Here is a 27,796-nt window from a genome sequence, read left to right as displayed (position 1 = left end):
GTTACCCACTCTCAAAGTTGTACTGGGTCCCCTTTTGGTCTTTTTGGCCTTAGGACCTTTCTACCACTTATTTTCTTGAAAACTTGCCAAACAAGTTGAGGAGGCCCACCTTGCTAGAAGACTAGTGTCCAGCAAAAGTGCCACCAGACCTTTGGTCTGTGCCCAGGTGTGATCGTCCCTTGTTACCACCAGCACTCCAAACCCCATTCTCCCGCTTCGACTCCTGCCAGTGTTCTGCAGACCCAGCTCTGGGCACAAGAACTTGTCTTTCCCAGACCCAAACAGAACTCACAAACTTTATGTTTCCATATATGCTGATGAGCACACAAATTCATAAGCCTTTAGAGCTTTCTGTTAAGAAAATTTGGTTTGCTATCAACTGGTCTCATTAGGGAGGCAGTGCCAGGAAGGGGTGAAGAAAGAGCAGCCAGAGCCCCCTCTTCTGCATGCCTCAATTCCCTGGCGAGAGCCATGACTGTGACAGCACAAGGTGAGCTGGCAGCAAAGAAAGTCTCACTTCCCTCCCCCAGCACCCAGTGCATTGAAGAGGATGGCCTGTAGAGGGAGGAAGGGAAGCAGACAGAGGTGGTGCTAAGCAACTCTACCAGAGATGTTGATGGGCACAATGTCAGACTGTGTGGAGCAAGGCTGAAGCCACCGCTTCTCCTCTAGGATGGGCAGAGGGAAGAAGCTATTCCAGGCAGTTTGCTTGTCGGCTGTGGTAGACAGGCTCAGGGAGGCCTCGGGGGCCCTCACACCCTGGGTGGTAGTTTCATCCTCACTCAGCTGCCGTTTTGTAGGCTGTTGGGAGAGAAGGTGATGGAAAGGGTGTACTCCTGCCTGGCGATGAGCCAGTGCCCACTAGATGGCTGTTTGGGCTGGGTAGTTGAAAGCTTCATCTGGGAGGCAGAAAAGCGTGGACAGGCCGCCAGGCCAGACACCTGCTGTGCAGGGCCCATCTGGATGGGGCCTCAGGGTAGCTCTCCTGGTGAGCACAGGTGAGCAGCTTCCAGTGGGTAATGTTAGCAGCTGGAGGTCTCTGTCAGTGGGTTCATGCTGGCTCTCCCAGGTGGGGGATGAGGCAACTCACCATCAATACAAACTCCAGACGCCTGGCAGACTGGGGCCTTGGGTTGGGGGTGGGCTCAGGGGCCTCATCAGAAGAGCGAAAGGTCTGCCCCAGAAGTCTGGCCTCCGAGTACTGTTCCTCATATTCTTCTGAAAAATAGCACAGTGGAGACACACTCTAGGGTGCCACAGCCGAGCGCTGGGTTGGGGAAGGGTCACCAGCCAGGGCTCCTGCCCTAGCTGTGAGGCCTGACTCTCATTGTTTCTTTAGGCTATTTCTGGGTGTTTGAGATTTGGAAATGGAAAAGTGCAGGGTTGAGAAGAGAAAGTCAGTACATTCATGCTGTGGTGGTTTGGGGACCAAGCCCTTATCTCAACAACCCCCGCCTTGAGTGCTCAATTACAAAAAGAGGTTCAGGATGCAGACACCTTTTGCTACTTTGGACTGCAAGATCCTGTCTTTGAAGCCCTGCAGCTCTTCAGGTTTTCTGCGACCCTACCAAGGAAATGACCTGTGTCAAGCAAGAAGAGATTTACACCGGGAAGTCCAATCTGGAGTTCTCTCTTGGATGTCAAGAACTCTTACTTGAGCTTTTGTGGGTCAGGTTCCCTGCACCTTAGTCCTGCTGTGAATGGTGTCAGGTCTAGGAGGGCTAAGGTGAAGGAGAGGGAAGGAGGAGGTAACAGCATAAAAGAGGCAGAAGTTCAGTGGCATCATCAGTGAATAAGGATGCACAAGATTTGAATGGGGTTGATTGAAGTGATGAATTTGATGAATACATGAAGACAGTGAGAGTAGAGAAGGAACATTCATGCTCAATGTACACTGAACAAAGCTCTTAGAATCATAGATTTGGGGTTGTTTTTAGGGTTCTTTGATCCAACACCTCATTCTGTGTCCAGACTCCCTCCTCAGTAGCCCTTTTAGGTGCTTCTTCAGCCTCAGTGCACACACCTGCAGGTAATGGGAGCTCCCTCCCTCCCAAGGCAGCTCATTTCTTCCACGGACAGTTGGGATTGTCAGGCATGTCAGAAAGTTCTTCCTTATCTGGAGGTGGAATGTGCCTCCTTCTGGGTTTCCACCCACTGGTCCTAATTCTGCCACAGTAGCAACACAGAGCACATAGACTCTTTTGCTGTGTGGCAACTCCTCTGTTATCTGAACACAAGGCTCATGGAAACCCTTGGCATCTTGCTTTTCCAAGGTCACCACTGCCCTGGTGGGGGGTGGGGGTTATTGCTGTTATCCTATTGGTGGCCCATCAGCAGTTTTCTAGTTGCCATTAGAGTTAACCTTCATTAATATAGATAAAGGACTGCTGACGAAACCCCTTTTCATGCTTAACATCCACTGAGCACCTCTTGGGGGATGAGGAGGGAATCCAGCTGTGTTCCAGGTGCTTTTGCAAACCTAAGGGTAGTAAGATACGATTTTTTTTTTTTTGAGACGGAGTCTCCCTATGATGCCAAGACTGGAGTGCAGTGGTGTGATCTCAGCTCACTGCAGCCTCCGCCTCCTGGAGAATCAAGCGATTCTCTTGCCTCAGCCTCCTGAGTAGCTGGGATTACAGGTGCCCACCACCACGCCCGGCTAATTTTTGTATTTTTAGTAGAGATGGGGTTTCAACTATGTTGGCCAGGCCGGTTTTGAACTCCTGACCTCAAGTGATCCGCTCTTCTTGGCTTCCCAAAATGCTGGGATTACAGGCGTGAGCCACCGTGCCCGGCGGTAAAATGTGATTCTTTACATCGAGAAGCTCAGGTTGGTTAGGAGGACAAAATTGGTGACTCCTGGGTGCTGTGTATAGGGCTTACTTTGGTGAGGTAATAGCTACCCAGGGGGCAGTTATTGCAAGAGCAGAGTGAGTGAGGCCTAGGGTGGGAGATTCTGCAGATGGCCCCTTTGTCTTCTGGTGCCAGGATCCAAAAGGTATAGGCGATGTGGCAAGAGAGGGGGCTGGAGGGAATGTGGGCCCACATTGTGGGGGTCTCCCACCCAGCTATCGGTGAATGACATGACTTATGGCCCTGCCTCAGTCTCTGTCCTTGTTTCCCCATGGAGTACTGAGCTGAAAAAAGGGGGTGGTGGGGGAAAACAGCCCTGGAAATAGCCTCTTTCAGAATTATTAGGCTGAAAGGTGAAAGCTGGAAACTGCTTTGTCGATTGGTTTTAAACTGTTTTCTCTGTTTCCCTTGCTGGTCCCTGTCCTCTTTCTTCTTTGCCTCCCTCCTGCCGCTGCGTATCTTTCCTCTGGGCTCGGCCGCAGCCCCCCTCCCTCTCGGTACCTTGCAACAGGCTCTGGAGATTGAGCTGCGCCTCTCGAAGCAGCTCCTCTACACTCGGAGGCCTGCCCGAGGAGAGGAACACGTTCACTGGCTGTCGCCATGACGACCTCGAGTGGGCAGTCGCTGTCGCATTTTCCCGACCCGAGTTAGCTGCAGCTAGGGAAGGAGAGAGTCAGTGAGAGGCACAGGCGAGCTTGGGGGGAGCGGCGCGCGGCGGCCAGTGGGCGCCCGCCGTTCCCCAAGGCCCGCCTCTGCGTGGGGCGGGGGGAGTGCGAGGCTGCGCTTAAAAGGCGAGGAATCGCCAACCGCAAGATTTTTCCTCGACAGATTCTGCCGCAGTCCGCTCCCTCCCGCTCCGCTCGTCTCTGCCCGCCTGCCTGGTCGCCGCCGCCGCCGCCGCCGCCGCCGTGTCGCCCGCGTCCTCCGGGCCCAGTACCGCCGCCAGCCCTCTCCGGCCCCGGCGAAGAGGTAACGCGCCCCAGGCCGAGCCGCTGGGCCCTCCGCCCCGAGCGCCGTCCTCCAGCTCGCCCCGGTGGGTGTGGCCCTGCCTGTCCCGCGCCCCGCCGCCGCACTTAGGTCCCCTCCCGCGTCCAGTCGCCGCATTTCGGCATCCTCCTCCTGTGGCCCGTAGCTCCCGTCCCCTTTTCCCCACTACGGAGCCCCAGGACCCTGGGCTTGTCAAGATGTCTGAGGCGACAGGAAATCTCAACAGCCTCCGCATGGCGAATGTGGCCCTGCGTGAAGAATTAAATGCCCTTCGCGGGGAGAATGCCAATTTGGGCCTCCAGCTGGGAAGAGCCCTGGCGGAGGTTAATTCCTTGAGGGGCAATGTCTCGAGCTACATCCGCTGGCCAGTGCCCATAGTGCCCGTCCTAGCGGAGGAGAACTTGGAGTTCCCGCTCAGTGAGATCGAAGCCATTCCTGGGGGACAGCTGCCCTTCTCATGCCGGCCTCCCCCACGCGCGGAGCCCGAGTGTATCTCGGATGATCTTTTGATTAACGTGATCCAGGATTGCAGCACCACCGACGGGCCCGCTGACCCTCCTCTGCTGCCCATCCCGCCCCCGCCAGCACTGCCCCCGCCCGCGTCAAAGGAGCCGCCCCCGCAGCCCCCTCTGCCACCGCTGCAGCGGCCTGAGATAGAGCCCTTTTCAGGCGACCCAGTCTACCTGGCTGAATTCCTGATGCAGCTAGAGACCTTCATAGCCAACCATGAGGATCATTTCCCTGGGGGCGCCGAGCGGGTGGCCTTTCTGATCTCCTTTTTCACTGGCGAAGCCAAGGACTGGGCCATCTCAGTCACTCAGGAGGGAAGCCCCTTGCATGGCAACTTCCCGCGCTTCCTGGATGAAATCCGTAAGGAATTCTGTGGCCCCATCCCCCCACGTGTAGCTAAAAAGGCCATTCGCAAGCTCAGGCAGGGCGACTGTACCCTCGGTAGCTATGCAGATGCTTTTCAGTTCCTGGCTCAGTTCTTGTCTTGGGATGACTGCCGCCTCCAAAACCAATTCCTCAAAGGCCTGTCGGAATTCTTCCGCAAGGAGCTTTTATGGTCAACAGAAATGGCTGATCTGGATGAGCTGATTCTAGAATGTGTGGAGATAGAAAGAAAAGTGCGCGTCCCCAAGCCTATCCCGCTCCCTGGGGTTCGCAATATCCTCTTCCCTTTTGCTCCGAGTCCCAGTGAGGAAGAAAGTGAAGATGAAGAGTACTACAGTGAAGATGAAGACCAAGAGGCACGCAGGCACAGGCTTCACCCCAAGGACCAGAGGAAGTGCATAAGGGCTTTTCAGCAAGAGATGATGGAGAAGGAGGAGGAGGAGATGAAGAAGGAGGAAGAAATCAAGGAGGAAGAGGAGGAGAAGGAGGAGGAGGAAGAGGAAATGAAACAGAAAGAGGAGGAGGAGGAGATAAGCAACAAGAATGAGGAGGAAGGACAGAGTAAGGGTGAAGAAGATGAAGATGAGGATGGGGGCCAGAGACCAGAGCAGGAGCCACAGCAGGAGCCAGGGACTGAAGAGACCGATGGTGAGGCAGAGGAGGAGCCCCTGGATGAGGCCCAAGATGATGACCTAGATGAGCTGATGGAGATGGCGCCGACCTTTGTTCACGCGTCATCCCAGACTTCTGGTCCCACAAGTGGTTACCATGCCGAAAACTTCCTGGGTGCATCGCCTCCCATAATACAGCCCAGCAGACGGAGGAACCAGAATCGTGTCCCACTTCTGGAAGGCCTTCCAGGCACCAATTCACCATTCTACAGCTCGCCCCCACTGATTCGCCGCACAAGTCGCTTGGGGCAACGCCAAGTTCGAAGACGGCCCCCTGTGCTTTTCCGCCTCACTCCGAGACAGGGAGGCCACCGAGCTGCTCGTGGCCGAATTCGAGTGTGAGTGCTGGGGCCAGATGGCCACCCAGAACACACCCTTCTTTTGCGTCCCCTGCCCCTGCTATTGCTGTCATACCTGCCCCATCTGCTGACCAGACTTCAGGGAGTTTCAGACCTGCAGAGCCTGAAGAAGACCCACAGAACTCCAGACCATCTTGCAACCATGACCAGAGAGTGACGTGTGGCCAACCAGGGTCACCTGAGAAAGGAGGGATTAGCAGTAGCTGCCCTCTTGGCATGTACTCTGCTCAGTCCTGCCACGAGCTGGAGGGCAAGTTTCTGGGCCTGTTCCCATAAATGAACTGGTCACCCTCTTGTCTCTCCCCTCTGGTTGTTCCTAACCCTCACCTCTCCTGCGTTTCTTCACCCTATGTTCTACAGTTTTATCTCTCACTGACCCAATTGGACTTCACCCAATGCCTCACTGACCTGCCCCAATGAGCAAGAGGATAGGCTACCCTGAACTCCTAAAGCCACTGAGGCCAGTTACTGGATAGTCTCAATGGTGGGCAAGATGGTCTCAAGAAATGTCCCTAGAAGCCTACACTCTTCATGCCACACCTCCAGCAGAGGGCCTGGAAGAGGACCCGACATCTAGCCCAGTGAGAGTGTGCAAAGCCACATGTCAAATGGACAACTTGACCGAGATTTGCCCTTGACTGACTGTGCAGGCTGGTTCCACTTACAGCACTAGAATTTACCTTTGCATAGACTCCCGTATCAGGGCTCTTGGACTGGCTTGCCTCATCTGGAGCCCTTTCCTCTCACCACATTGCCCTCCTGGGCACCCCCGGTGGACAGCGCCCAACATTGCAGGCTCCACCACTTCCCTTGATGTTGCCTAAAGGGTAGCCAGTTGGGGTTCGGGGAGGAGAAGGAGGAAGAAGAGGAGGAGGAGAAAGAAGCAGTAATGATCATTCTGCCATTGTAGAGAGTGACTCTTTCCTAAGGGAAGGTGGTCTTCTCCCCCTGCCAGGCTTTGGATTGCAGCCCCCAGTCAAAGGTCTTTGCAGGACATTTTCTATCCCTGGAGTTGCAGAGGAGGCCCAACTGGCCATTCTGTCTGGGACAGACAGAGGGCCCATGGCCTGTTCTGAGCTCCCTTCGACTTCAAGGATCCCTTAGTTTTGAGAGGAGAAAAGAAGGCTGCACCCACCGTGGCCTCACAGCTGGGATCCCTTTTCATGTCTTTGACCTGGGGGCCAATCCCTGGCCTGCTGCTGTGCTTTAGTGACACAGTAAAGCTTAAGAGGGTGGCTGCCTCCTAGGAACTCCTGGGACTTCTGGGTACAAGCTCAGGTGCCCTTATAAAGAGACCCGCTGCTTGCCTTGAGTCCAGAAAGCACTGCTTCTGCAGTGAAAAACACCCATTTACTATGTCATTTCTGGCCACAAAATGCCAGCCAACTCCACTGCTGGCCTGAACTGCCCCTGGACACTGGGCTTTTGCACAGTGCCTGGCAGCAAAGCAAGTGCGGCCAGGGTTTGTGGCCAAAGGGAAGAAAACATAGTAAATTCAACCTCTGTTCCTCATGGGAGTCTGACCAATAACATCAGCCCGACCTTAGGATCTTGGGCCTGGATGGAGGCAAGAGGAAGAAGCTGGAGGAAGAGGAGTTGCAGAGAAACCCAGTCCTCCGACTGGTTTCTGGTGAGGTCTCTATTCATCAGTGGGAGGTAAGATGCCTTTTTCATTAGCACTTTTGTTTCTCAGCCTGGGGAATCAGTGGAGTTGGGTTCCTATAACCTGTTGCTACCTTTTAAAAAGATCCCTTCTCTCCAAAGAGAAAAGTAATACATAATCGTTAAAGAAAGTTTGGAAAATGGAGAAAACTATAAGGACAAAAAACCCCAGACCTTCAGAGTCCCATCACATAGATGCAAGCACTATTAACACTTTGCTGCCTTCCTTTCTAGTGTGTTCTTGGTACGTCTTGTCAAAGCTGAGATCATTCTGCCAGTTCTTGATCAGCAGGATTTAAAATGGCTGCCACCTGTGCAGTCATGCATGCTGAATAATTCATTTAAGCATTCTCCTAATTTGTTGGACCTTTCAATTGTCGGGTTTTCCCCATCCGCACCAGGGCAGGAGTAAACAACTTTGTAAAGAAAAATTTGTCTGTTTTTCAGCTGATTTTGTCTAATTTCCTCAGGAGTGCATTCCAGAAGGGGACCTGCTATTCTTCGAGGCTGTGAACCCTATTTGCTGATGGCCGACACTCTGGCCCTGCTGCCTCATGTCCCTGTGGAGACGTGTGAAGGACGGGTGCCTTACACCCACAATTCCAGGGACCCTTCAGCATAGGCCCTGCCTGTTCCCATGGTACTTCTCACCCTGAGTCCTCAGAACCACAGCCAGGGACAGAGCAGATGAGCCGTGAGCTGGTTTCCACCCTCTGGGGGCAGGAAGGGCTTGGGCTTCCCTTTGAACCTCTTCCTCCCTTTCCCAGATCTTCAATATTTGTTGTGATATAACAGCCATAAGAGCTGTAAGAGGAACTGTGGGCTTTGGGAGCTTTCTTGGGTTGAAAGAGGGGTGGGGGGAGGGGATGCATGCAGGGGTATGAAGGCAGCCCAAGGTCTCCCAGAAGCTCGGGAGGAAACCCGTTTGGAATATATGTGTTATTGTTTCATTACTGTGTTGTGAAGATAAGAAACTGCTCTGTATGCTAAAGCTTTCTCTCCGCTATAAAAATATAAAGGGTGTGTAAAGATTGTGTCTCTTTGTTTTTAAGCAAACATAGATGGGTATAGAGTAGGCATCGGGTGCTTCCAAGGCCCCCTGCTGGAATCAACCCTACCCTGAAGTCTTGAAATCCTTAGACGAGGAAACCAAGGCCTGGCGAAGCTCAAGGGACCTGCCTACAAGTTCTGTGTATTTGTAGATGGCAGAAATTGTTGGGAGGGAAGTGGAAGCACTGGGCATCTTGAAAAATAGCATTCGTTCTCCCGGGGAGTAGGGTGGCCTAGCCCTACAGGCACTCACGGGCACGCTTGGGACTTTGAGTGAAGGAAAAGAGACCGGGTTGGGTGGGGAGGGCCCTTCTGCTTTTTGACACTAGGTGGCGCTATGAGATGACAGTGAGTTAGCTGGTGAAGATGAATCGGAAGTCCCCAGAGCTGTCCATGTAAGAAGCCCTCCCAGGGGAACATCACACACTGGGTTCTGTTGGGGGGAAATAGGGGAGGAACAGCGGGGGGTGGGGAGTTGGGGAGAGATAGCATGGAGAGAAATGCCAGATATAGGTGAAGGGGAGGAAGGCAGCAAATCACGCTGCCGTGTGTGTACCTATGCAACAATCTTGCATGTTCTTCACATGTAACCCAAAACCTAAAATGCAATAAAAATTAATTAATTAATTAATTAATTAAAAAAGACGAAGCCCTCCCAGAAAGATCTCATGGCTCCTCAGACTCTGGGGTCAGAAGAAACTGAATCCCATTCTGCGATTTGTCCAAGTTTCCCAGCATGAATTGGACTTTCCCCCTGCCCCCAGGGGAAGTGGGTGGGAACATTCATTATGCCTCTAGTACTTTCAAGTGCTGTGCCAGGCACTTTACATCCGTTATCTTATTTCATTCTGATAATGATTCTGGGGGCAAGAACTAACTATCCTTACCTTCATCTTAAAGATGAGGACACTGAGGCTTAGAGAGAAGTCACTGGCCAAAGACTGACAGCTAGTGAGTGGCTCTGTCACAGTCCTGCAGCTGCCCATTAGCTCTGGGGACACTTAGTGCCTCTCTGCCTCCACTCCGCTGGCCCTGCTGTCTAACAGGACAGGCCAAGCTCCTAGTTCTGCCCTGTCCTGCCCCCTGCCCCCAGCTTGCAGGATTCCAGTCGGGAAACAAACTCTGGTTTCAGAGGCACATTTGCTTTGTCCCTTTAATAGGAAGGAAGGGAGGGAGGGAGGGAGGGAACCATGGCGTTTCTGACCATGTGCCAGGCATTTTCACCAACATCATTTCATTTTCTCTCCACAATTCAGTGAGGCAGGTAATGCTGTCTCCTTTTAAAGCTGAGGGACCTGAATCTCAGAGATATTAGGTCACATGGGGACTCCAGGTCTTCATGACTCCCAAACCCATATACATTCTTAACTCAAATACACCGTACTTGCTGTCTCCCAGGAGGGACTCCTGACAAGCTTAAAGTGTCAACCTGTCTGGATTATGGGTCTTTGCCAAAGCAACGAAGCATGCATCAGGTGCACTATCTCTGGAAGCTCTGGGGGAACCAGCCAGGTGACAGTACTGAGTATGTGACTGACTACCCCTTCTAGGGAGGAGCAGACTTATGGGGTTGTGGGTTTCATCAGTGAGCACTGGGACTCCCTGTTACCCTTCAGGAGGCCTGACAAGGTCTCCAGCACCCAGGGGATTTCTCATGACATCGCAAGTAGTGATACCTGAGCCCAGATTCTGTTATGGCCAATTAGAGAAGGTGGGAAAAGGTCAGAAAAATAGAGTCAGCCTTGCCCCAACCTTGAAGCCAGAAGCACTGTGGGAATGGGGAAAAGAACCCTGGATTCCAGTCCAGCCTTGCCGCTGACTCTATATGGGCTCTAGCATGAGTCTCATCCCCTCTGGGGCCATGGCTTCTTCATCTGTCTAGTCACTGTGGAGTCCCTGGGGCCCAGCACACTACTTGGTACACAGTAGGATCTCAATCCTAGTTTGGTAAATGAAGAAGTTAGTGAATAAATGGGCCACTGGATGGAGACCTAGAGGCAGCCTGCTAAGAGCATCTGCAGGTGGTACAAAGCTTAGAGGACTAGAAGATCTCCTCCAAAAGGGAATGAGGGGCCAAAAAACTCTCCTTAACATGGAAGGATGAACTAAGGTTACTTTTTTTTTTGACGGAGTCTTGCTCTGTCCCCAGGTGCAGTGGCGTGATCTCAGCTCACTGCAACCTCTGCCTCCTGGGTTCAAGCGATTCTCCTCCCTCAGCCTCCTGAGTAGCTGGGACTACTGGTGCCTAACACCGCGCCTGGCTAATTTTTATATTTTTAGTATAGAGGGGGTTTCACCATGTTGACTAGGATGCTCTCGATCTCTGGACCTTGTGATCCACCCCCTTTGGCCTCCCAAAGTGCTGGGATTAAGGTGTGAGCCACTGCACCTGGCCTGAAATGACCTTTATTAGGAGCTCATCTGAGATCTTGCAGTCAGGTTCAGAAAAGCAACTGCAAAAGCCTGGGTTGGGGAGATGTGGCTTAGAAGAAGCTTGTGAGAATGAAAATCTGAAGATGTGAATTGACAGGTGATTGGTCAGAATCACAGACTGACCTGACTGTCAGATATGCCAATGCCTTCCTGGGCTGCTGCAGTAGCAGTGTGGAATCCTGGATATGGGCAGGCCCCACCTGGGGCCCTGGCTGCCCAGCAGAAGGGGACAAAGTTGCACCTCATAGAAACCCTTTTGCATGCCAGGAGTAAGAAAACATCAGAATAAAGGAAGGAAGGAAGGAAGGAAGGAAGGAGGGTAAGGGGGGCAGTAGAAGGGTGACAAGGATGGCGAGGGTCCTGAAAACCCTTTCCTGGGATGAGTGATAGAGGAAGGCAGAGAAAATCTTGCTTCCTTGAAACAGCTGTGACTTCCCCACATTCGTTCTGTAAGTGAGGAAACTGGTCAGGCAAGTGGCTTGATGTCACTTGTCCCATTTGCTGAGTTTGACTGCGAATCCCAACAGTTTGACATCCAGAGCCCATGCTGTTAACGTCTACTGCACCCACGCTGATGGAAACAGAATCTCCAGGAATTTCTCTATCTAGAAAGCTCCCTAGGCAATTCTAACGTCCAACCCAGCCCAGCCTAGAGTAGCATAGAGCCTTGAGAACTAACTAGCCCAGGTGACATTTAATGGCTAGTTTGATTCTAAGCCTTTCCCTAGAGCTCCCTGGAGCAAGAACTGACCCACAGATCCAGTTCTAGTACAAAGTAATTGATCAAGAAACACAGCAAGCGCGATGATCCCTCAGCAGGTACCATGGTCTGATGTGAGCTTGCCCTTCCTGGACACCTGCCTCAGAGAGCAGCTGACACCCATTTGAGAGAGATGTGCCACAGTCAGTGCAGAATTCTGGCCCCAAGAAACCACGTCCATAGGAGCCCAAGCCTGTGTCCTTGACCGCCAGAACTGGCTCCTGAGGGTGGGGGTGGCCTTCTCCAGGGGATAAGAACAGGCATTAATCATGAGAGAGACCACCCCCAAATGGGGGGTGGGGAGTGGGCTCCACCTCCGGCCAGCACTTCCTGTATCCTGCCCAGATTAGGGAAAGCTTGGCAGGCCACTTCTCCCCAGGGACTCCAAAGACAGAAACACAAATACCAGGGCTCTCGGTTGCCCTGGTAACAGCGGGACCTACTTGGAAGAAAACAGTTTCTTAAAGGCTTAGGAGGGTGGATATTTCCTTTGACAGAGAGCAGGCCCTGACCTGCTCCCTGCGTCCCCTCTTCCCTTCCTGCCTGCCACACATGGGGTAGAGCAGGGCTCCTCGCCTCAGCAACTCTCCTGATGGGGGGTTGGGGGTGTGTATGTGGGAAAGTAGGGCCTGGGTTTTTTATTCTGCTCTTGCAGTGGGCTGTTCAAGTGAGAGAGAGGCTAAAATGGAAGGTGTCAATAGGTGAACTCATGGCGAAAGTCCCACGGCCTGGGGAAGCCTTGCCTTCTAGTAGGATCTCCTTACACGACCGAGCTAGAGAAGGGCGAGTGCCCCCAGCAATTGAGGTCTCCTTCACCTCTTATATCCTAGAGATGAGACCTGTTGGCTATGAAGCTTGCCAGAAAGAGTGTCCCCAAAATCAAGACCTCTCCACCCACAATTCAGCCCTTCCTCCTCTCTCTCGCCTGGGCTACTGAAGCCAGCTCTAGTCTCTACCCATTCTAATTGGCCCACCTTCCACATACCTGGGGGTGGGGACCATGGGCCTTTGAACTCACACACCTGGGCTTGTTGCTCCTGTTCAAAACCCCTCAATGGCTCTCCTTCCTCATGAGAAGACTTGTGGACCTGATTTTGTGGAACTTTTTCTTTCCTGTCTGCTCATGAATTATCTATGCTGTCTCATGTGCCTATGCTGTCCTTCTTTCCTCTTCTACTCAGTCCAAATTCCAGACATCTTGAATTATTTCCTGCTTTTCTGTACACAGCAGGCCCTTGCATACCTCTGGGCCTTTGCACAACCCATTCTCCCTGAAAAATTCATGAACACTCCTGGCCTCACTCCAACTAGCAATCTTCTCCTCAGTTCCAAGACCATTTCCTCCATGAAACTGCCTCTCCACTCCCCAGGCAATCCCCTGCCCTTCTGCATTCCCCCTCAGGCCCTCTAACCCCGACCTCCCTGGCCTGTGAGGCTTGAGATCCACTTGGGAGCAGAGGCTGGCCCATGACTCCAAAGTGAGTTTGTTACTGCCAAACTGTGGTTCAGTGGAAGAACATGGACTTGTCCTCTTTGCAGATGAAAGCTAAATGAAGGCTGCATTGACAATGGCCTTTGGAAGGAGGAATGGGCCTCTGAGAACTGGCTGAGGGCTGATGGTATGCACGTGGAGCTGGGAGCTCCCCAGATAAAGTTGGAGGTGTGGACAGTAGGGACAAGCAGGGGAGAAAAAACAAGAGCTTACAGAGCTTCTTGTTCCTTCCCAGCTGGCACCCCATTGATGGCCTTCATTCTTCTGGGGTCCATCACCTCCTCTCAGTAGTGTGCTAACAGTGACCTCCACTGGGCTTGAGAGTCAAATAGACCTGGCTTTGAACCCTGTCTCTGCCACTCCCTTGCTGTGTACCCTTGACTTGGTCGTTTCACTTCTCTAAGCCCCAGTTTCCTTTTTCCGAAAATTGAGATAATAATAGCATGTTAATGAGATGACTGATATAAACCAACAATAATAACAAAAATAGCTAATAGTGCTTACTATGTATTAGGCATTAAGTGGTTTACATTTCTTAACCCATTGAAGCATCACAACAACCCTATAAACTAGGTAGTGTTATTATTCCCCCTTTTGCAGGTTAAGAAACTAGGCACAGAAAGTTTCCCGCATGCAAGTGCTTTTTTTTTTTTACCCAGGCTGGAATGCAATGGCATGATCTCGGCTCACCGCAACCTCTGCCTCCTGGGTTCAGGCAATTCTCCTGCCTCAGACTCCTGAGTGGCTAGGATTACAGGCACGCGCCACCATAGCCACCTAATTTTTTGTATTTTTAGTACAGACGGGGTTTCACCATGTTGACAAGGATGGTCTCGATCTCTTGACCTCATGATCCTCCCACTTCCACCTCCCAAAGTGCTGGGATTACAGGCGTAAGCCACCGCGCCCGGCGTGCAAGTGCTTTTGACCCCTCCAGTAAGATAGGCAAAGTTCTGTGGATCAGAAGTGAGGCCCGTGGAGCAGGAAAGTTCCAAGATCCAGGGCAGGGTCTTAGTCTTTTTTTTAGGTCATGGACCCCTTTGGCAGTTTGGTGAAACCTCTGGACCCCTTCTCAGAATAATGTTTTCATGTGCATAAAATAAAATACATAGAATCACAATGGCAAACAATCATACTGAAATGGTTAGAAAAATATTTTTAACGTTTTGTGATCTAGTTGTATTACTACTTAAATGCATTAAATCATGAGATTTAGTGGCAAGTCTATATAATAGAAATGTTGAAGTGCTGATGACCACAAATGATTTTTTGAGATATTACAGCAACTGTAATGTGATATGAAAATATTTGTGATTTATATTGGTGATAAAGTCACAGATACCACTAATTCTACTGTGGTTTGTCACCTACATTCCTAACTTGAGAAAATGCTAACTTGTTGTTTGAGATTCGTGGAGAAAAGATCAAATCATCTTCCCATCCAAGTTTGTAGACCCTCTAAATTCTCTCCACACACCCCTTGAAGGTCCATGGAGTTCAAGTTAAGAAGCCCTGTCCTAAGGTGTCAGAGAAAAGACAATGGCAGAGCTGCCAGCTACGGGGATAAGCTGGGGGCTGGCAGAAAGACAAGTGCGTGGTTTCTTTTTCAAGAACTGTTTACAGAAATTGTGAAGTCTGGCAGCTCCCTCTTCCTCTTGGTCCTGAGTCAGCAGCCCAGGGTGGGGCTGAGGTTGTCACACTTGGTTTGAGTTTCAAGCTCACCACATACCCCAAAGAGTTGATTTGTTGCCATTTCCTTACCATGAAAATGTTGGTGGGCTTTTCTCCATTTTAAAATGGGGACCTGCTTGTACACACGGATTTTTCATTAGTCTGGAAATAATCTTTAAGTGGACATGTGGCTCTAAGACATTTTCTGAACTAATGAATGCTTCCACACTGGCACCCTAGCCAGGCTTAGGGACCGCAGAGGGAAGGGGAAAGATGACTAACGGGGCCAGGGACCCCAAAACACTAGCCAGAATCAGCACTTGCCCAAAATCCCCAATACTTTTTCCTGACTTCCTGACTTTACCATCTGTTAGCGGAGTCCCTGCCAACTAGGGAAGGATAGTCCTGGGTGCCGTGACCAAGGAGACATATGGTCCAAACAGCAGTAGGCCTCTGCTTTTCTAACTTGCCTCTGTTCCCATTCAAGACTCAAAGTGAGCAGTAGTCATGAAGACCAGGCCCCAGGTGTATCCACAATGCCTTGCATAGGGGTCCAGGCAGGGCCTGCTGCCTTCTGTTCTTCCCCAGGCCCTCATATTTAGTCAGAAATGAGCAACAGTTGGCTGATGGCCATATACTGAAGGGCTGCAGCTTCATTTCCACAGTGAGAGAGTGGAATTGAGACAGACTTATGCATCATAGCCACTGGCTAACAAAGAAGCTGGATCAGAATGAATCTGCCTCAGTTAGCTGAGGAAACATAACAATATGCTTTGGAGGTTCAGGCTGAGAGCTCCACATGCAAGAATGTAGAAAAGACTCATTTTCTTGACTGTAAGAGACATACATGTATGTTCTTAGATTGGCCAAGGCTCTCAAATATAGGCAGAAGGAGGCAGAAGGCCAAAAGGGAATTCAAAAGAAATTTGGTTAGCTAGATTGACCAAGAATCAAAGAGAGAAGACCCCAGTTACAAAAATCAGAAGTAAATGAAGGGACATTATAATCACCCTTACAGAAACAAAAGGGATTTTAAAGGAATACTATGAACAACTATATGACAATAAATTAGACAACTTAAATGAAATGCTTAAATTCCTAGAAAGATACAAACTATTGAAGATGACTGGACAAGAAATTAAACTCCAAATAAACAAATAACAAAGAGATTGAATTAGTAATCAAAACTACTGACAAAGAAAAGCCCAAACAAAAATGACTTCATTGGTGTATTCTACCAAACATTTAAAGAAGAATTAATGCCAATTCTTCACAAACTATATAGAGGAGGTAATATTTCCCACCTCATCCTATGAGGCCTGTATCACCCGATACCACAACTGACAAAAACATCACGAGAAAAATATAGACCAATATCTCCTACGAGTACAGATGCAAAAATCTCCAATAAAATATTAGCAAACCAAACATACATGATGACCAAGTGGGATTTATCCCAGGAATGCAAGACTGTGTTAACATCTGAAAATCAATTAATGTAATACACCATATCGATAGACTGAAAATGATTTGATAAAATCCAACACTCTTTCATGATAAAAACACTCAACAAACTAGGAATAGAAGGAAACTTCCTTCACCTGACAAAGGCCATCTATAAGAAACACACAATAACATCACAGTTAAAGGTGAAATACTGGATGCTTTTCCCATAAGATCAGGAACAAGACAAGGGTATCCACTTTCCCTGCTTCTGTTAAATGCTGCACTGGAGGTTCTAGCTAGAGCAATCAGACAAGAAAGAGAAATAAAAGGCATACAGATTAGAAGGGAGAAGTAAACTATATTTGCAGAGATGACATAATCTTGTATATAGAAAATCCTAAGGAATCCATTAAAAAATTATTAGAATTAATAATTGTGTTCAACATGGTTGCAAGGCCGTGAAATCAATTTAAAAGTTGTATTTCTATATACTTGTAATGAACAATCTACAATGAAATTAAGAAAAAAAATTCCATTTACAATATCATCAAAAGAATAAAACACATAATAAATTTAACAAAAGTGGTGTGAAACTTGTATGCTAAAAACTATGGAACATGATAAAAAATTAAAGGTGGAAATAAATGAAAGACAAGTTCATGTATCAAAATAATATTGTTAAAATGGCAATATTCCTCAAATTGATCTACAGATTCAATGCAATCCCTATCAAAACTCCAATTTCTTTGTAGAAATTGGCAACCTGATCCTAAAATCTATATAGAAATTAAGGGGACCCAGAACAATCAAAGCAACCTTTAAAAAGAAAAGAGTTGGAGGACTCACACTTCCCAATGTCAAAACTTTATACAAAGCTACAGTAATCAAGATAGTGTGTTGCTAACATAAGGATAGACACATAGATCAATGGAAAAAAGTTGAGAGTCCTGAAATAAATTCATACATCTATGGCTGATTGATTTTCGACAAGGGTGCTAATTCCATTCAATGCTGAAAAGAATAGTCTTTTCAGTAAGTGCTGCTGGGACAACAGAATATCCAAATGCAAAAGAATGAAATTGGAATTCATTCTGTTATGTATACAAAATTAAACTCAAAATGAGTCAAAGACTCACATGTAATGGCTCAAACTATAAAACACAGAAGGAAACACAGGTATAAATCTTTAAGACCTTAGATAAGGCAGTGGTTTCTTAGATATGACATTAGTAGCACAAGTAACAAAAGAGAAAAACACAAATTTGACTTCATCAAAATTAAAAACCTTTGTGTCACAAATAATGCCATCAAGAAAGTGAAAAGAAACCAGGCCCAGTGGCTCATGCCTGTAATCCTAACACTTTGGGAGGCTGATGTGGGAAGATCACTCAAGGCCAGGAATCGGAAACCAGCTTGATCAACATAGCAAGAGCTCGTCTGTACAAAAGGAAGACAAAATTAGCTGGGCATGGTGATGTGTACTTGTAGTACTAGCTACTTGGGAAGCTGAGGCAGAGGATTGCTTGAGCCCAGGAGTTCAAGGCTACAGTGAGCCATGATGGTGCCACTGCACTCCAGCCTGGGTGACAGAGACTCTATCTCAAGAAAAGAGCGAAAAAACAGCCTACAAAATGAGAACAAATATTTGCACATCATATGTCTGATAAGAGACCTGTGTCCAGAACCTATAAAAAATATCTTACAAATCAATAATAGAAAGACAAATAATCCAAATCAAAAATGGGCAAAGGATCTGAACAGACATTTCTCCAAAGACACTACTATATACAAATGGCCAAACAAACACATGAAAAGATACTCGACATCATTAGTCATTAGGGAAATGCTAATAAAAACCACAATGAGAGCCCACTTCACACTCACTAGGATGGCTATAATCAAAAAGTCAAACAAATATTGGTGCGGATGTGGAGGAAGTGGTACCCTTGTGTTAATACACTGCTGGTGGGAATGTAATGTGATGCAACCACTTTGGAAAACAGTCTGGCAGTTCCTCAAAATGTTAAACACAGAGTTACCATTTGGCCCAGCACTTCCAATCCTAGGTATGTGCCCAAGAGAGCTGGAAACATATATCCATACAAAAACTTGTACTTGAATGTTCATAGCTGCAATATTCACCATAGCCAACAAGTGGAAGCAAACAAAATGTCTATCAACTGGTGAATGGATAAATAAATAAATATATACATATATAAATAAAAATGTGGTCTATCCATATGACGGAATTATCCAGTCACAGAAAGGAATGACGTACTGATGCATGCTATAACATGGATGGACCCTGAAACATCATGCTATGTGAAAGAAGCCAGTCACAAAAGGCCACATAGTCAGTGATGTGATTATATGGCATGTCCGGAATAGGCAAATCTATTAAGACACAAAGTCAATTAGTGGTTGTGTAGGGTTGGAGAGGGGACTGGGGAGAAATAGGGAATGATCGATAATGGTAGAGTTTCTCTCTGGGATGAAAAAATGTTCTCAAATGGATTGTGGTGATGGCTGTGCAATTCTGAATATATTAAAACCCAGCGAATTGTATACTTCAAATGGGTAAATAGTGTGGTTTGCACATGCTTTTTGTCTTAATAAAGTTGTTATCAGAAAAAGAACCTTGGTAAGTCAGAAATGTACCATAATATACTCAAGCATATTGAGTATATTAAAAAAAAAAATGGCCGGGCACGGTGGCTCAAGCCTGTAATCCCAGCACTTTGGGAGACCGAGGCGGGTGGATCACGAGGTCAAGAGATCGAGACCATCCTGGTCAACATGGTGAAACCCTGTCTCTACTAAAAATACAAAACATTAGCTGAGCATGGTGGCGCGTGCCTGTAATCCCAGCTACTCAGGAGGTTGAGGCAGGAGAATTGCCTGAACCCAGGAGGCTGAGGTTGTGGTGAGCTGAGATCGCGCCATTGCACTCCAGCCTGGGTAAAGAGCGAAACTCCGTCAAAAAAAAAAAAAAGCCACAAAATGTGATCAGGGCAGCTGTGATAAACTGCAGAATTTCTAGTGCATCACACTAGATCCTATAGTGACTATGTGTTAATGATATGCTACCATTTAAAAGTAAACTGGTTACTGGGATGCAAAAATATATAGTACAGTACAGAGACAAGCCCCATACTCAGACCTCAGTAAACTCTTACTAGAGTGTCTTTGTTCCAGTTTAAAGGGGAAGATAGGGCTGAGAGTAGCACACATGGTTGGAGTTTCAAGCTCACCACATGCCCACCCCAATCATCTGACCTGGCCTTCTTGATCTTGAAATCAGCTCTCCTGGCCCTATGCCAGGATTTTACAGACCAATCTGTAGGACCCTGGTCCTATAGATATGTAGGTGGCAAGATGGAGATATAAACCCCACTGACTAGCTGTACTTATCCTTTATGGATGGAGATTTAGTTGGCAGTCTCAAAAAATGGTCAGACTTTCCCACAACAGCTAGCCAAGTCTCTCAGCTTCCAAGACCACCCTGGTTCTTAGCTGGACTCTTCCTCCCTCCCTGAGGATGAGTCCATTGCCCAGCCCCCATGCCCACCCCCTAGCTGTCCTCACTGGGGCCAGCCATCCTTGCTACTGTTATTAACCATCCTCAGGTGGACCACACTCTTGCTCACATCTCCCTTCTAACCCTGAGGAACGTTGAGCTTGGTTCTGCTCCAATGTAACCTGATGAGCCCAGAACAACTCTTCTGCCCCTGAATGGGGTAGGAACCCATACATGCAGTCCTTCATCATGAGTCCTCTAGAGTAGTCTCTACTTCAATTCTGTCCATTGCTTATCTGTGATTCAATATGTCTCTTGTCCATCTGAATTTATTGAATATTTGGACCTCAAAGGTCTATTATGTTTCAAAAGTTTATGATTAAAGGAAGTTTAATCATTTCAAAAGTTTATGATTAAAGGAAGAAAACATCCAGAATTTCACCTTGTCCATATGCAGAAGTATTTTTACATAAGTAAAATCACAGTGAAGACATACTTTTGTGCCATATTTTTTTTGCTTATCAAATCACAGGAAACATTATGATCCAGTTAGAATTGCTGTCACACTGAGGGAGCAGACAGAAGTCCCAGGCTCCATTACTCCATTATTTCCAACGATAACAGTTGTTTATATATATACTTACTTACCACAGGCATTGCTCTAGGCACTTGACAAATTTAATCTTCATAACAACCCTATGAAGCAGGTACTATTATTTCCCTCATTTTACAGATGAAGAAATTGAGACACTGAGAGGTTGAAGATCACAGCTACTATAACCCAGGCTGCCTGGTACTAGAGTTTGCACTCATAACTCCTCTAGGGGGTCTCAAGCTTGAGTGTGTACATGAGAATTCTTTGGACAGCCTGTTAAAACACGAATTGCTGGGTCCCACTTCTAGATACTCAAATTAAGGAGGTCTGGGGAGGGCTCAGGAATTTGCATTTCTAACAAATTCCCAAGGGATGCTGCTAGTGCAAAGATCACATTTTGAGAATCACTGCCCTATACTACACTAGTAGTTCAAATGTTAGTGATACCTGGAACCTAATACCAGCCCCTACAGTGGCCAGGAAAGGAGCATTCCTTGTAATCTGCCTTCATATTTCCTTCTGTCACCCTTCCCCCCACGCTGGCAGGACGTCCACTGAGCAGTTGTATATCACAAGGGGGTTGTCTTATCCGTGCCAGTCCCAGACTCAATTAGCTAAATGCAATCCCATCCATTAAAAGGGCTGGTAAATCAGTCCCTGGCTGTCAGGCTGCCCCGGCCGCTGCTGAATTAATGCCTGTGCTGTCACTTGCCTGGCGCCTGTAGCCAATTAATCTCATAGGTTAATAAGATTAACTCAGGATTAACTCAGTCAGACTGCCTGTAGCTTCTAACGCACCACCCCGCAAACTTGGGGAGGTTCAGGATTGTCCTTGGTGGGAGGAAGCTTTGTCTTCCTCCAAAGACAGCAGCTTTTCAGGCTAGTAAGGGGCCCTTTAGGTTGCATCAACTGAGTCAAATTTGACTTTGTAATCTGCAGGATTGGGACCATCTCATCTGAATATTGATTGCTGGACATGGAGAGCACACTGGTTCAGTGTTAACAAGAAAGACCGGATTTGTCCATCTGACCACAACCCAAATTGCTTGAAAGTCTGGGCAGCTGTGTTAACAGGGAAAGAAGTTGGGAGCTGGAGTTGGACAGACCTAGCTTTGAGACTCTGCCTTATCATGACCTCGCTGTGTGTCCTCTCTGAACTTAGCTTTCTTTATTGATAAAATGAGGCCAATAATACTTCCACCCTGTCTGCATTCCAGAACAATTAAAGATTGGCCCCTTGATGCTTCAAAGGTCACTGCCTGAGGAGACAAATCAGGAATGGAGATCAGAGCTTGGAGTGGAAGATGAAGCCAGTTCACCTAAGTTCAAAGATAAGTTTTTCCTCTTCCCAAATCCCCCTCACATCTGCCTATTGGCTTGCCTTTACGGAGGTCACCTCTGCCAAACAGTCCTATTTTTTTTTTTTTTTGAGACAGAGTCTCGCTCTGTTGCCAGGCTGGAGTGCAATGGCGTGAGCTCGGCTCACTGCAACCTCCACCTCCTGGGTTCAAGCAATGCTCCTGCCTCAGACTCGTGAGTAGCTGGGACTACACGCATGAGACACCACACCCCGCTAATTTTCTTTTGTATTTTTTTTTTAGTAGAGACGGGGTTTCACCATGTTGGCCAGGATGGTCTCCATCTCTTGACCTCGTGATCTGCCTGCCTTGGCCTCCGAAAGTGTTGGGATTCCAGGTGTGAGCCACCATGCCCGGCCCCCAAACAGTCCTCTTATAGTGGACACTGTGGTGTGCCACCAAGATTCCAAGCCTTCCTTGGGGATTGTGTTGTCCAGTGTCACATCTTGCCAGGGTGGCTCCCTTACCTCAACTCAGGGCAGCTCTGTGGGGCTGTCTCAGCTCCAGAGCTTCCTCTTTGGACTGACTATGGCCTGTGTTGCAGTTTACTTTACCCCCTCTGCAAAATCCTGCTTTCTCGCCCACTTTCCACAGCTGTGGATCCCAAGAGCCTCCCTAACAAACTTCCTGCACACTAATCTCTGCGTCAGGGTTGGCTTACGGGGCCTCCAACCTCCTCTGGCAGGGGAGGCCCTTTGCAATTTGAGGCCTGGCCCAGAGAGGTGGCTGGCTGCTACCTTTCCCGCTCCCTTTGCCTGCTAATGGCTTCTAGGCAATTCTCTCTTTTAAAACTTGTCATGCTTTTCTGTTATGCTTTCCTTTTTTGTTCTTACTACAAAAGCAAAACATGCTTATCATAGTTAAAAATCAGAACATACAAACAAACAGAAAGAGGAAAAGAACATTCCTAATCCTACACACCAGAGACAACCATGGCTGATACCTTGGGTATATCTCTCTAGAAATTTTCCTATGCCAAACAAAGATGGAATCATACTGTAAACACTGTTTTGTGGTTTACTTCAACTCTCTCTCATTACCACAATAACTATTCTCTGCCAGCCATGTTTAGCTTCCCCATGAGAATGGGGATGTGAAGACTCAGAAGCCTGTGGGCAGTCAGAGGCCATAGTCCAGCTCCTCATACAGAAGAGATGTGGAAACTGAGCTCAGAAAGAGGAAGGACCTCTTTTCAGGCCCCACACTGAGTTAGTGTGAGGGGGGCTCCTCCGCAGCCACCTGGAGCCTATCCAGATCAGCTTCTGACCTGGCTCTGAGCCTCTTTTCAAATGTCTGAATTGCCCAACCAGGTTCAAACCAGGGAGAGGGGCAGAAAATGGGACTGGCATAAAAGAAATGTAGGAAAATAAAACCAGCCTGTCGATGTCTGTGCCTGGGTCCAGGCCACTTTGCAGGTGTATGGTAGGAGCACCTGACAGCAATAACTTAAGGGTTGCCACATAGCAGTTGCTGGGGGAGGGTGCTAAGTGAGGGTGCATGCTTTTTGCAAGAGGTTGTGGTTCTCCTGTCCAGCCTGCTCCCACTGGATCATCTCTGCATGTAAGTTTCCTCTAATAAAACCCTATGTCTCATTTGCTGGCTACAGGTCTCCTCTTTGACCTCTTGAACCTGGTACCATCCCTACTGAAGTCAGTAGGGGTCTAGCACAACAGCAGGGTTCAGCATTTGGTCCTCGGGGGAGTCGGCAAGCTGTGTATAGAGCACCCCTCACTGCAGGTGGCACCCCTCCTCTTGCTGGGTATTCAGCAATCCCATCTCCCATCTGTTTCCCACAGCAACCAGAGGAATCATCCTCCAAAGTCACTCAGGGATGAGGCGATGGATTCTTAGATATGACACCAAAAGCACAGACAACAAAAGAAAAAATAAACTGAACTTACATCAAAGTTGAAAACTTTAGCACTTCAAAGGCCACCATCAAGAAAATGAAAAGGCAACCCACAGAAACAGAGAAAATATTTGCCAATCATATATCTGTTAAGGAACTTGTATCTAGAATACAATAAAGATCTCTTATAACTCAATAATAAAAAGAAAAATAAAGGTTAGGCATGGTGGCGCATGCCTGTAATCCCGGCACTTTGGGAGGCTGAGGTGAGAGGAATCGCTTGAGGTCAGGAGTTTGAGACCAGCCTGGCCAACATGGTGAAATGCCATCTGTACTAAAAATACAAAAACTAGCTTGGATGTGGTGGCGCACACCTGTAATCCCAGCTATTCTGGGGGCTGAGGCAGGAGAATCGCTTGAACCCAGGAGGCAGAGGTTGCAGTGAGCCAAGATCGCGCCTCTGCACTCCATCCTGGGCAACAGAACGAGACTGTCTCAAAGGAATAAAAGGAATGAAGTTCTGATCCAAGCTACAACATAGATGAACCTTGTAAACAATTAGGCAAAGTGAAAGAAGCCAGTAACAAAAAGCCACACATTATATGACTCAATTTCTATCACATGTCCAGATTAGGCAAATCCATCGAAACAGAAAGCTGATTTGTGGTTACTACCAGCTGGGGAGACGCGGGTGTTGGCAAAAGTGGAAAGTTACTGCTAATGGGAAAAGGGTCTTCTTTTTGGCATAATGAAAATGTTCTGGAATTAAATGGTGGTTGTGCATATCTGGGAATATTCTAAGAGCCACTAAGTTGCACACTTTAAATGGGCGAATTACACAGTATGTGAGCTATATCTCAAGAAAGCTATTAGCAAAGAAAGAAGTAAATTATATCTCGTTGCTCCCCAGCACATCTTCCCATTGCTTCTCATTGCACCAGACCGAAATGCAAAGTCCTTACCAAGGTCTATAAGGCCTGAATGATCTGGCCTCTGCCCCTCCCTGCTTGCTGGCTCTTTTCTCATCACAGGGGCCTTCTTGCTGCTCCCCAAACATGCCAGGTCCATTCCTACCTCAAGACATTTGAACTGGCTGTTCCCTCTGCCTGGAACACTCTTCTCCCAGATTTTCACATGGCTTACTTCCTTCCTTCACTTGGGTCTCTGCTCAAATATCACCTCTTTGGATAGGCCTCTGATCCTGCTCTGGTGTCCTGATCCTAGTCACCCTAGCCACATCACTCTGCTTGCTTTTCTTCATAGCACTTGCCACTATTTGAAGCTTTTCTTGGTAAGTAGTTTCACTGATGACTGTCTGTTTGCCCTATCCTGGACTGTAAGCTCCTTGAGGTCAAGGACCTTGTCTGTCTTGGTCACCAGCATATCCACAGTGCTTGGCACATGGCAAGTGCCCATTAAATGCATGTTGAATGAATAAATGAGTGAGTCTCACTTCAGCCAACTGTCTTTACGAGTATCCACTCCTGCTTCTGAGGAGGACTGAGTGTGAGTAAGTCAAGGGGCTGTGTGGCCCCTCCCTGCTGCTAAAATGCTACCATGGAAGTGCTGGTGCTGCTGCTGCTACTGCTGCAATTCTTTAATTTACCTTATCCTTTTTTGTTGTTTGTTTGTTTCAATGCACGTTATTTATTTGACTGGTCGCATTAGAGACACAGTAGACAAAATTGATTACTTTTCTTTTTTTTCAATATCACTGCATTTTTTTTGTTTCCAATTTTTATTTATTTATTTATTTTTATTGCACTTTAGGATCTGGGGTACATGTGCAGATCATGCAGGATTGTTGCATAGGTACACACATGACAATGTGGTTTGCTGCCTCCATCCCCCCATCACCTACATGTGGCATTTCTCTCCATGTTATCCCCTCCTGACCTCCCCACTTCCCCCCCGCTGTCCCCTCCTTGGTCCCCCCAACAGATCCCACTGTGTGATGCTCCCCTCCCTGTGTCCATGTGTTCTCATTGTTCAACATCTGCCTATGAGTGAGAACATGCAGTGTTTGATTTTCTCTTCTTGTGTCAGTTTGCTGAGAATGATAGTTTCCAGATTCATCCATGTCCCTGCAAAGGACACAAACTCATCATTTTTTATAGCTGCATAGTATTCCATGGTGTATATGTGCCACATTTTCCTTGTCCAGTCTATTATTGATGGGCATTTGGGTTGCATCCAGGTCTTTGCTATTGTAAACAGTGCCGCTATGAACATAACGTGTGCATGTGTCTTTATAATAGAATGATTTATAATCCTTTGGGTATATACCCAGTAATGGGATTGCCATTCTTACTGTGGGACTTTGTAAAAGTCTCTTCACTGACCTAAGACTCAGTCTATATTTGCAAAACTGAGATAATAGTAATGCCTCATGGGGTTGCTATGAGTGTGTCCAGTACTTAGCTCAGTGCCTGGCTCACAGTAAAGACTCAATAAAGAGTAGCTATTGTTGTTATTTAAGCCTCCCACCTCTCCTTAATTCCAAGGGATTGGGACATTCTTTTTGCAGCAGAGTGGAGGACTACTTGCACACTGAGACAGTGCTGGACCTCTGGTCCAGACATCCTCCGCCAGTTAGCTGTCTTTCCCACATAAACCTTTATGGCCTCAGCCTGCATCACCGCAGGCGTGGCCTGTGAGAGCAGCCCCAGCCACCCTGCACAAGGCCACCCAGGTAGGGTGGCCGAGTGCTCAACTGGTCTTCATCCTCCTTTTCTGGGAAGAGTCAGGGGCCAGGGAGATGCACTCACAAATTGTTTTCCACTATTCTGAAAATTCTCAGTCCCAAAACATTGCACATAACCTCCATGGCCAAGTTACTTTCCTAATTCTGGTTACCATAACAACGCGATTTAATGAAGGAGCAATTTTTTTTTCTTAAGATAATTCAACCCGTTTCCATATCAACAGGGGTTTATTTTGGTTCCACATGCAGCAAGGGCTTGGTAGCCAGCACCTGACAGCACCGTCTGCACTTTGGGAGGAACTTGGATTTCCAGGGGGCCATCTGAGATGTGGTGCAGGGACTGTGGTGGCTGTGTGTGCTGAGGAGACCCTGGCCTCAGTGAAGAGAGCAATAGTGTGGGCACCTCAGAAGTTCCTTCCTGGGTTTTTTTTTAGGTGGGAGGATGGAAGAAACAGGGAGAGGACAAGCCGTTCAGCATCCTGTCCAAAATCTAGGGCCTACAGAAACCAACTCCCTGTTGCTGGGCCTCCCTCACAAGACCACAGACCAGGAGGAGAGTCCCGGGGCTGGGGCTGGGCCTCTTTGTTGGAAAGCTTGCTGGAGGGGGTGATAGGGCTGCACAGCATGCATAGCAAATCGTTTTATCTGTGCCTAAGCTGGCTGTATGTGACTAGATTCCTTCACAAATTTACTCATTCAAGAAACGTGACTGAGTACCCACTACATGTCTGGTTCTGTGCAGGGGGCCTTGAGGACACAATGAGATCCAGCCCCTGCCCTTAGGGAGCTCCCAGTCTGGTGATGAGGAGCTCATTCTCAGAGGCTGTCCTCTAGGCCAGTGCTTCTCAAACTTTTTGTGCACACGAATCACCAAATCCCCTGGGGATGTTGTTAAAACGCGGGTTCTGGCGCAGTAGGTGGAGCGGGGGTGTGTGTGCTGAGATTCTGTATTCTTAACACTCTCGTAGGTGATGCTGCTGCTGCTCCTGCTGGTCTTCACACCTTACTTTGAGTAGCAAGGATCTAGGCAGCTAAGAAGTTGGTGGAGAAAACACGGGGCCAGAGGGAAGCACTTTACCCCTCTGTTCCCGGCATCCTCGTGGGGATGCTCAGTCCTGTGGGTTTTGGCTGCATCTCCTACTGGAATGGGGTGACTTTGTCACTGAGCAGGTAACTCTGCTTTGCTTTCTGAAGAACTTCTCTAAATCTGTGGAGTTTTTAATAAATAAGAATGAAAAGGTGGAACAACCAGGGTGTTTAACAACCCCAGCTGAGGGGCCATCAGAACTGCTTCAATTCATTTCTGGGGAAGTCTAAGTCAGCCACATAAAGCAGCACATGGAAGGACAGAGCCCCGGCCTTTCTCAATTAAGACGCTGCCTGGGCCAGGAGTAGTAGCTCATGACTGTAATCCCAGCACTTTGGGAGGCTGAGGCGGGTGGATCACGAAGCCAGGAGTTTGAGACCAGCCTGGCCAACATAGTGAAACCCTATC

General features: G+C 48.0%; 2 protein-coding genes across 9 annotated transcripts in view; one reads left to right on the top strand and one right to left on the bottom strand.

Moving 5' to 3' along the window:
- Positions 1-27,796, bottom strand: part of NHSL2 (NHS like 2) — a 79,222-nt gene that overhangs the window by 12,803 nt on the left and 38,623 nt on the right. For 2 of the 7 annotated variants that reach the window (XM_017517830.2, XM_017517831.2), the window contains exons 2-4: positions 3,355-3,510; positions 1,091-1,218; positions 606-801 (exon numbers count right to left, since the gene is read on the bottom strand). The exons of 3 other annotated variants lie outside the window; for them this stretch is intronic. In XM_017517830.2, coding sequence (XP_017373319.1) covers positions 606-801; positions 1,091-1,218; positions 3,355-3,510 — 480 coding nt within the window. The remainder of the gene's footprint in view (positions 1-605; positions 802-1,090; positions 1,219-3,354; positions 3,511-27,796) is intronic. 2 more of the 7 variants (XM_037734643.1, XM_017517832.2) reach the window with 2 other exon arrangements.
- RTL5 (retrotransposon Gag like 5) lies at positions 3,557-8,455 on the top strand. 2 transcript variants are annotated; one of them, XM_017517837.2, is made up of 2 exons: positions 3,557-7,420; positions 7,897-8,455. In XM_017517837.2, exon 1 carries the CDS (start codon positions 4,038-4,040, stop codon positions 5,745-5,747), a length of 1,710 nt encoding a protein of 569 aa, XP_017373326.1. In that variant the 5' UTR covers positions 3,557-4,037; the 3' UTR covers positions 5,748-7,420; positions 7,897-8,455. The 2 variants fall into 2 exon arrangements, with proteins under 2 accessions (XP_017373326.1, XP_017373327.1); XM_017517838.2 differs by having other exon boundaries at positions 7,874-8,455.

The sequence above is a fragment of the Cebus imitator genome, unplaced genomic scaffold (assembly GCF_001604975.1).
Source record: "Cebus imitator isolate Cc_AM_T3 unplaced genomic scaffold, Cebus_imitator-1.0 Scaffold648, whole genome shotgun sequence".
Taxonomy (NCBI): Eukaryota; Metazoa; Chordata; class Mammalia; order Primates; family Cebidae; genus Cebus; species Cebus imitator.
Note: the sequence above shows the minus strand (reverse complement) of the source record. Positions and strands in the feature narration are given on the sequence as shown.

Coding starts and splice junctions, on each gene's coding strand:
- RTL5 (XM_017517837.2), top strand. CDS start 4,038: ATGTCTGAGGCGACAGGAAATCTCAACAGCCTCCGCATGGCGAATGTG.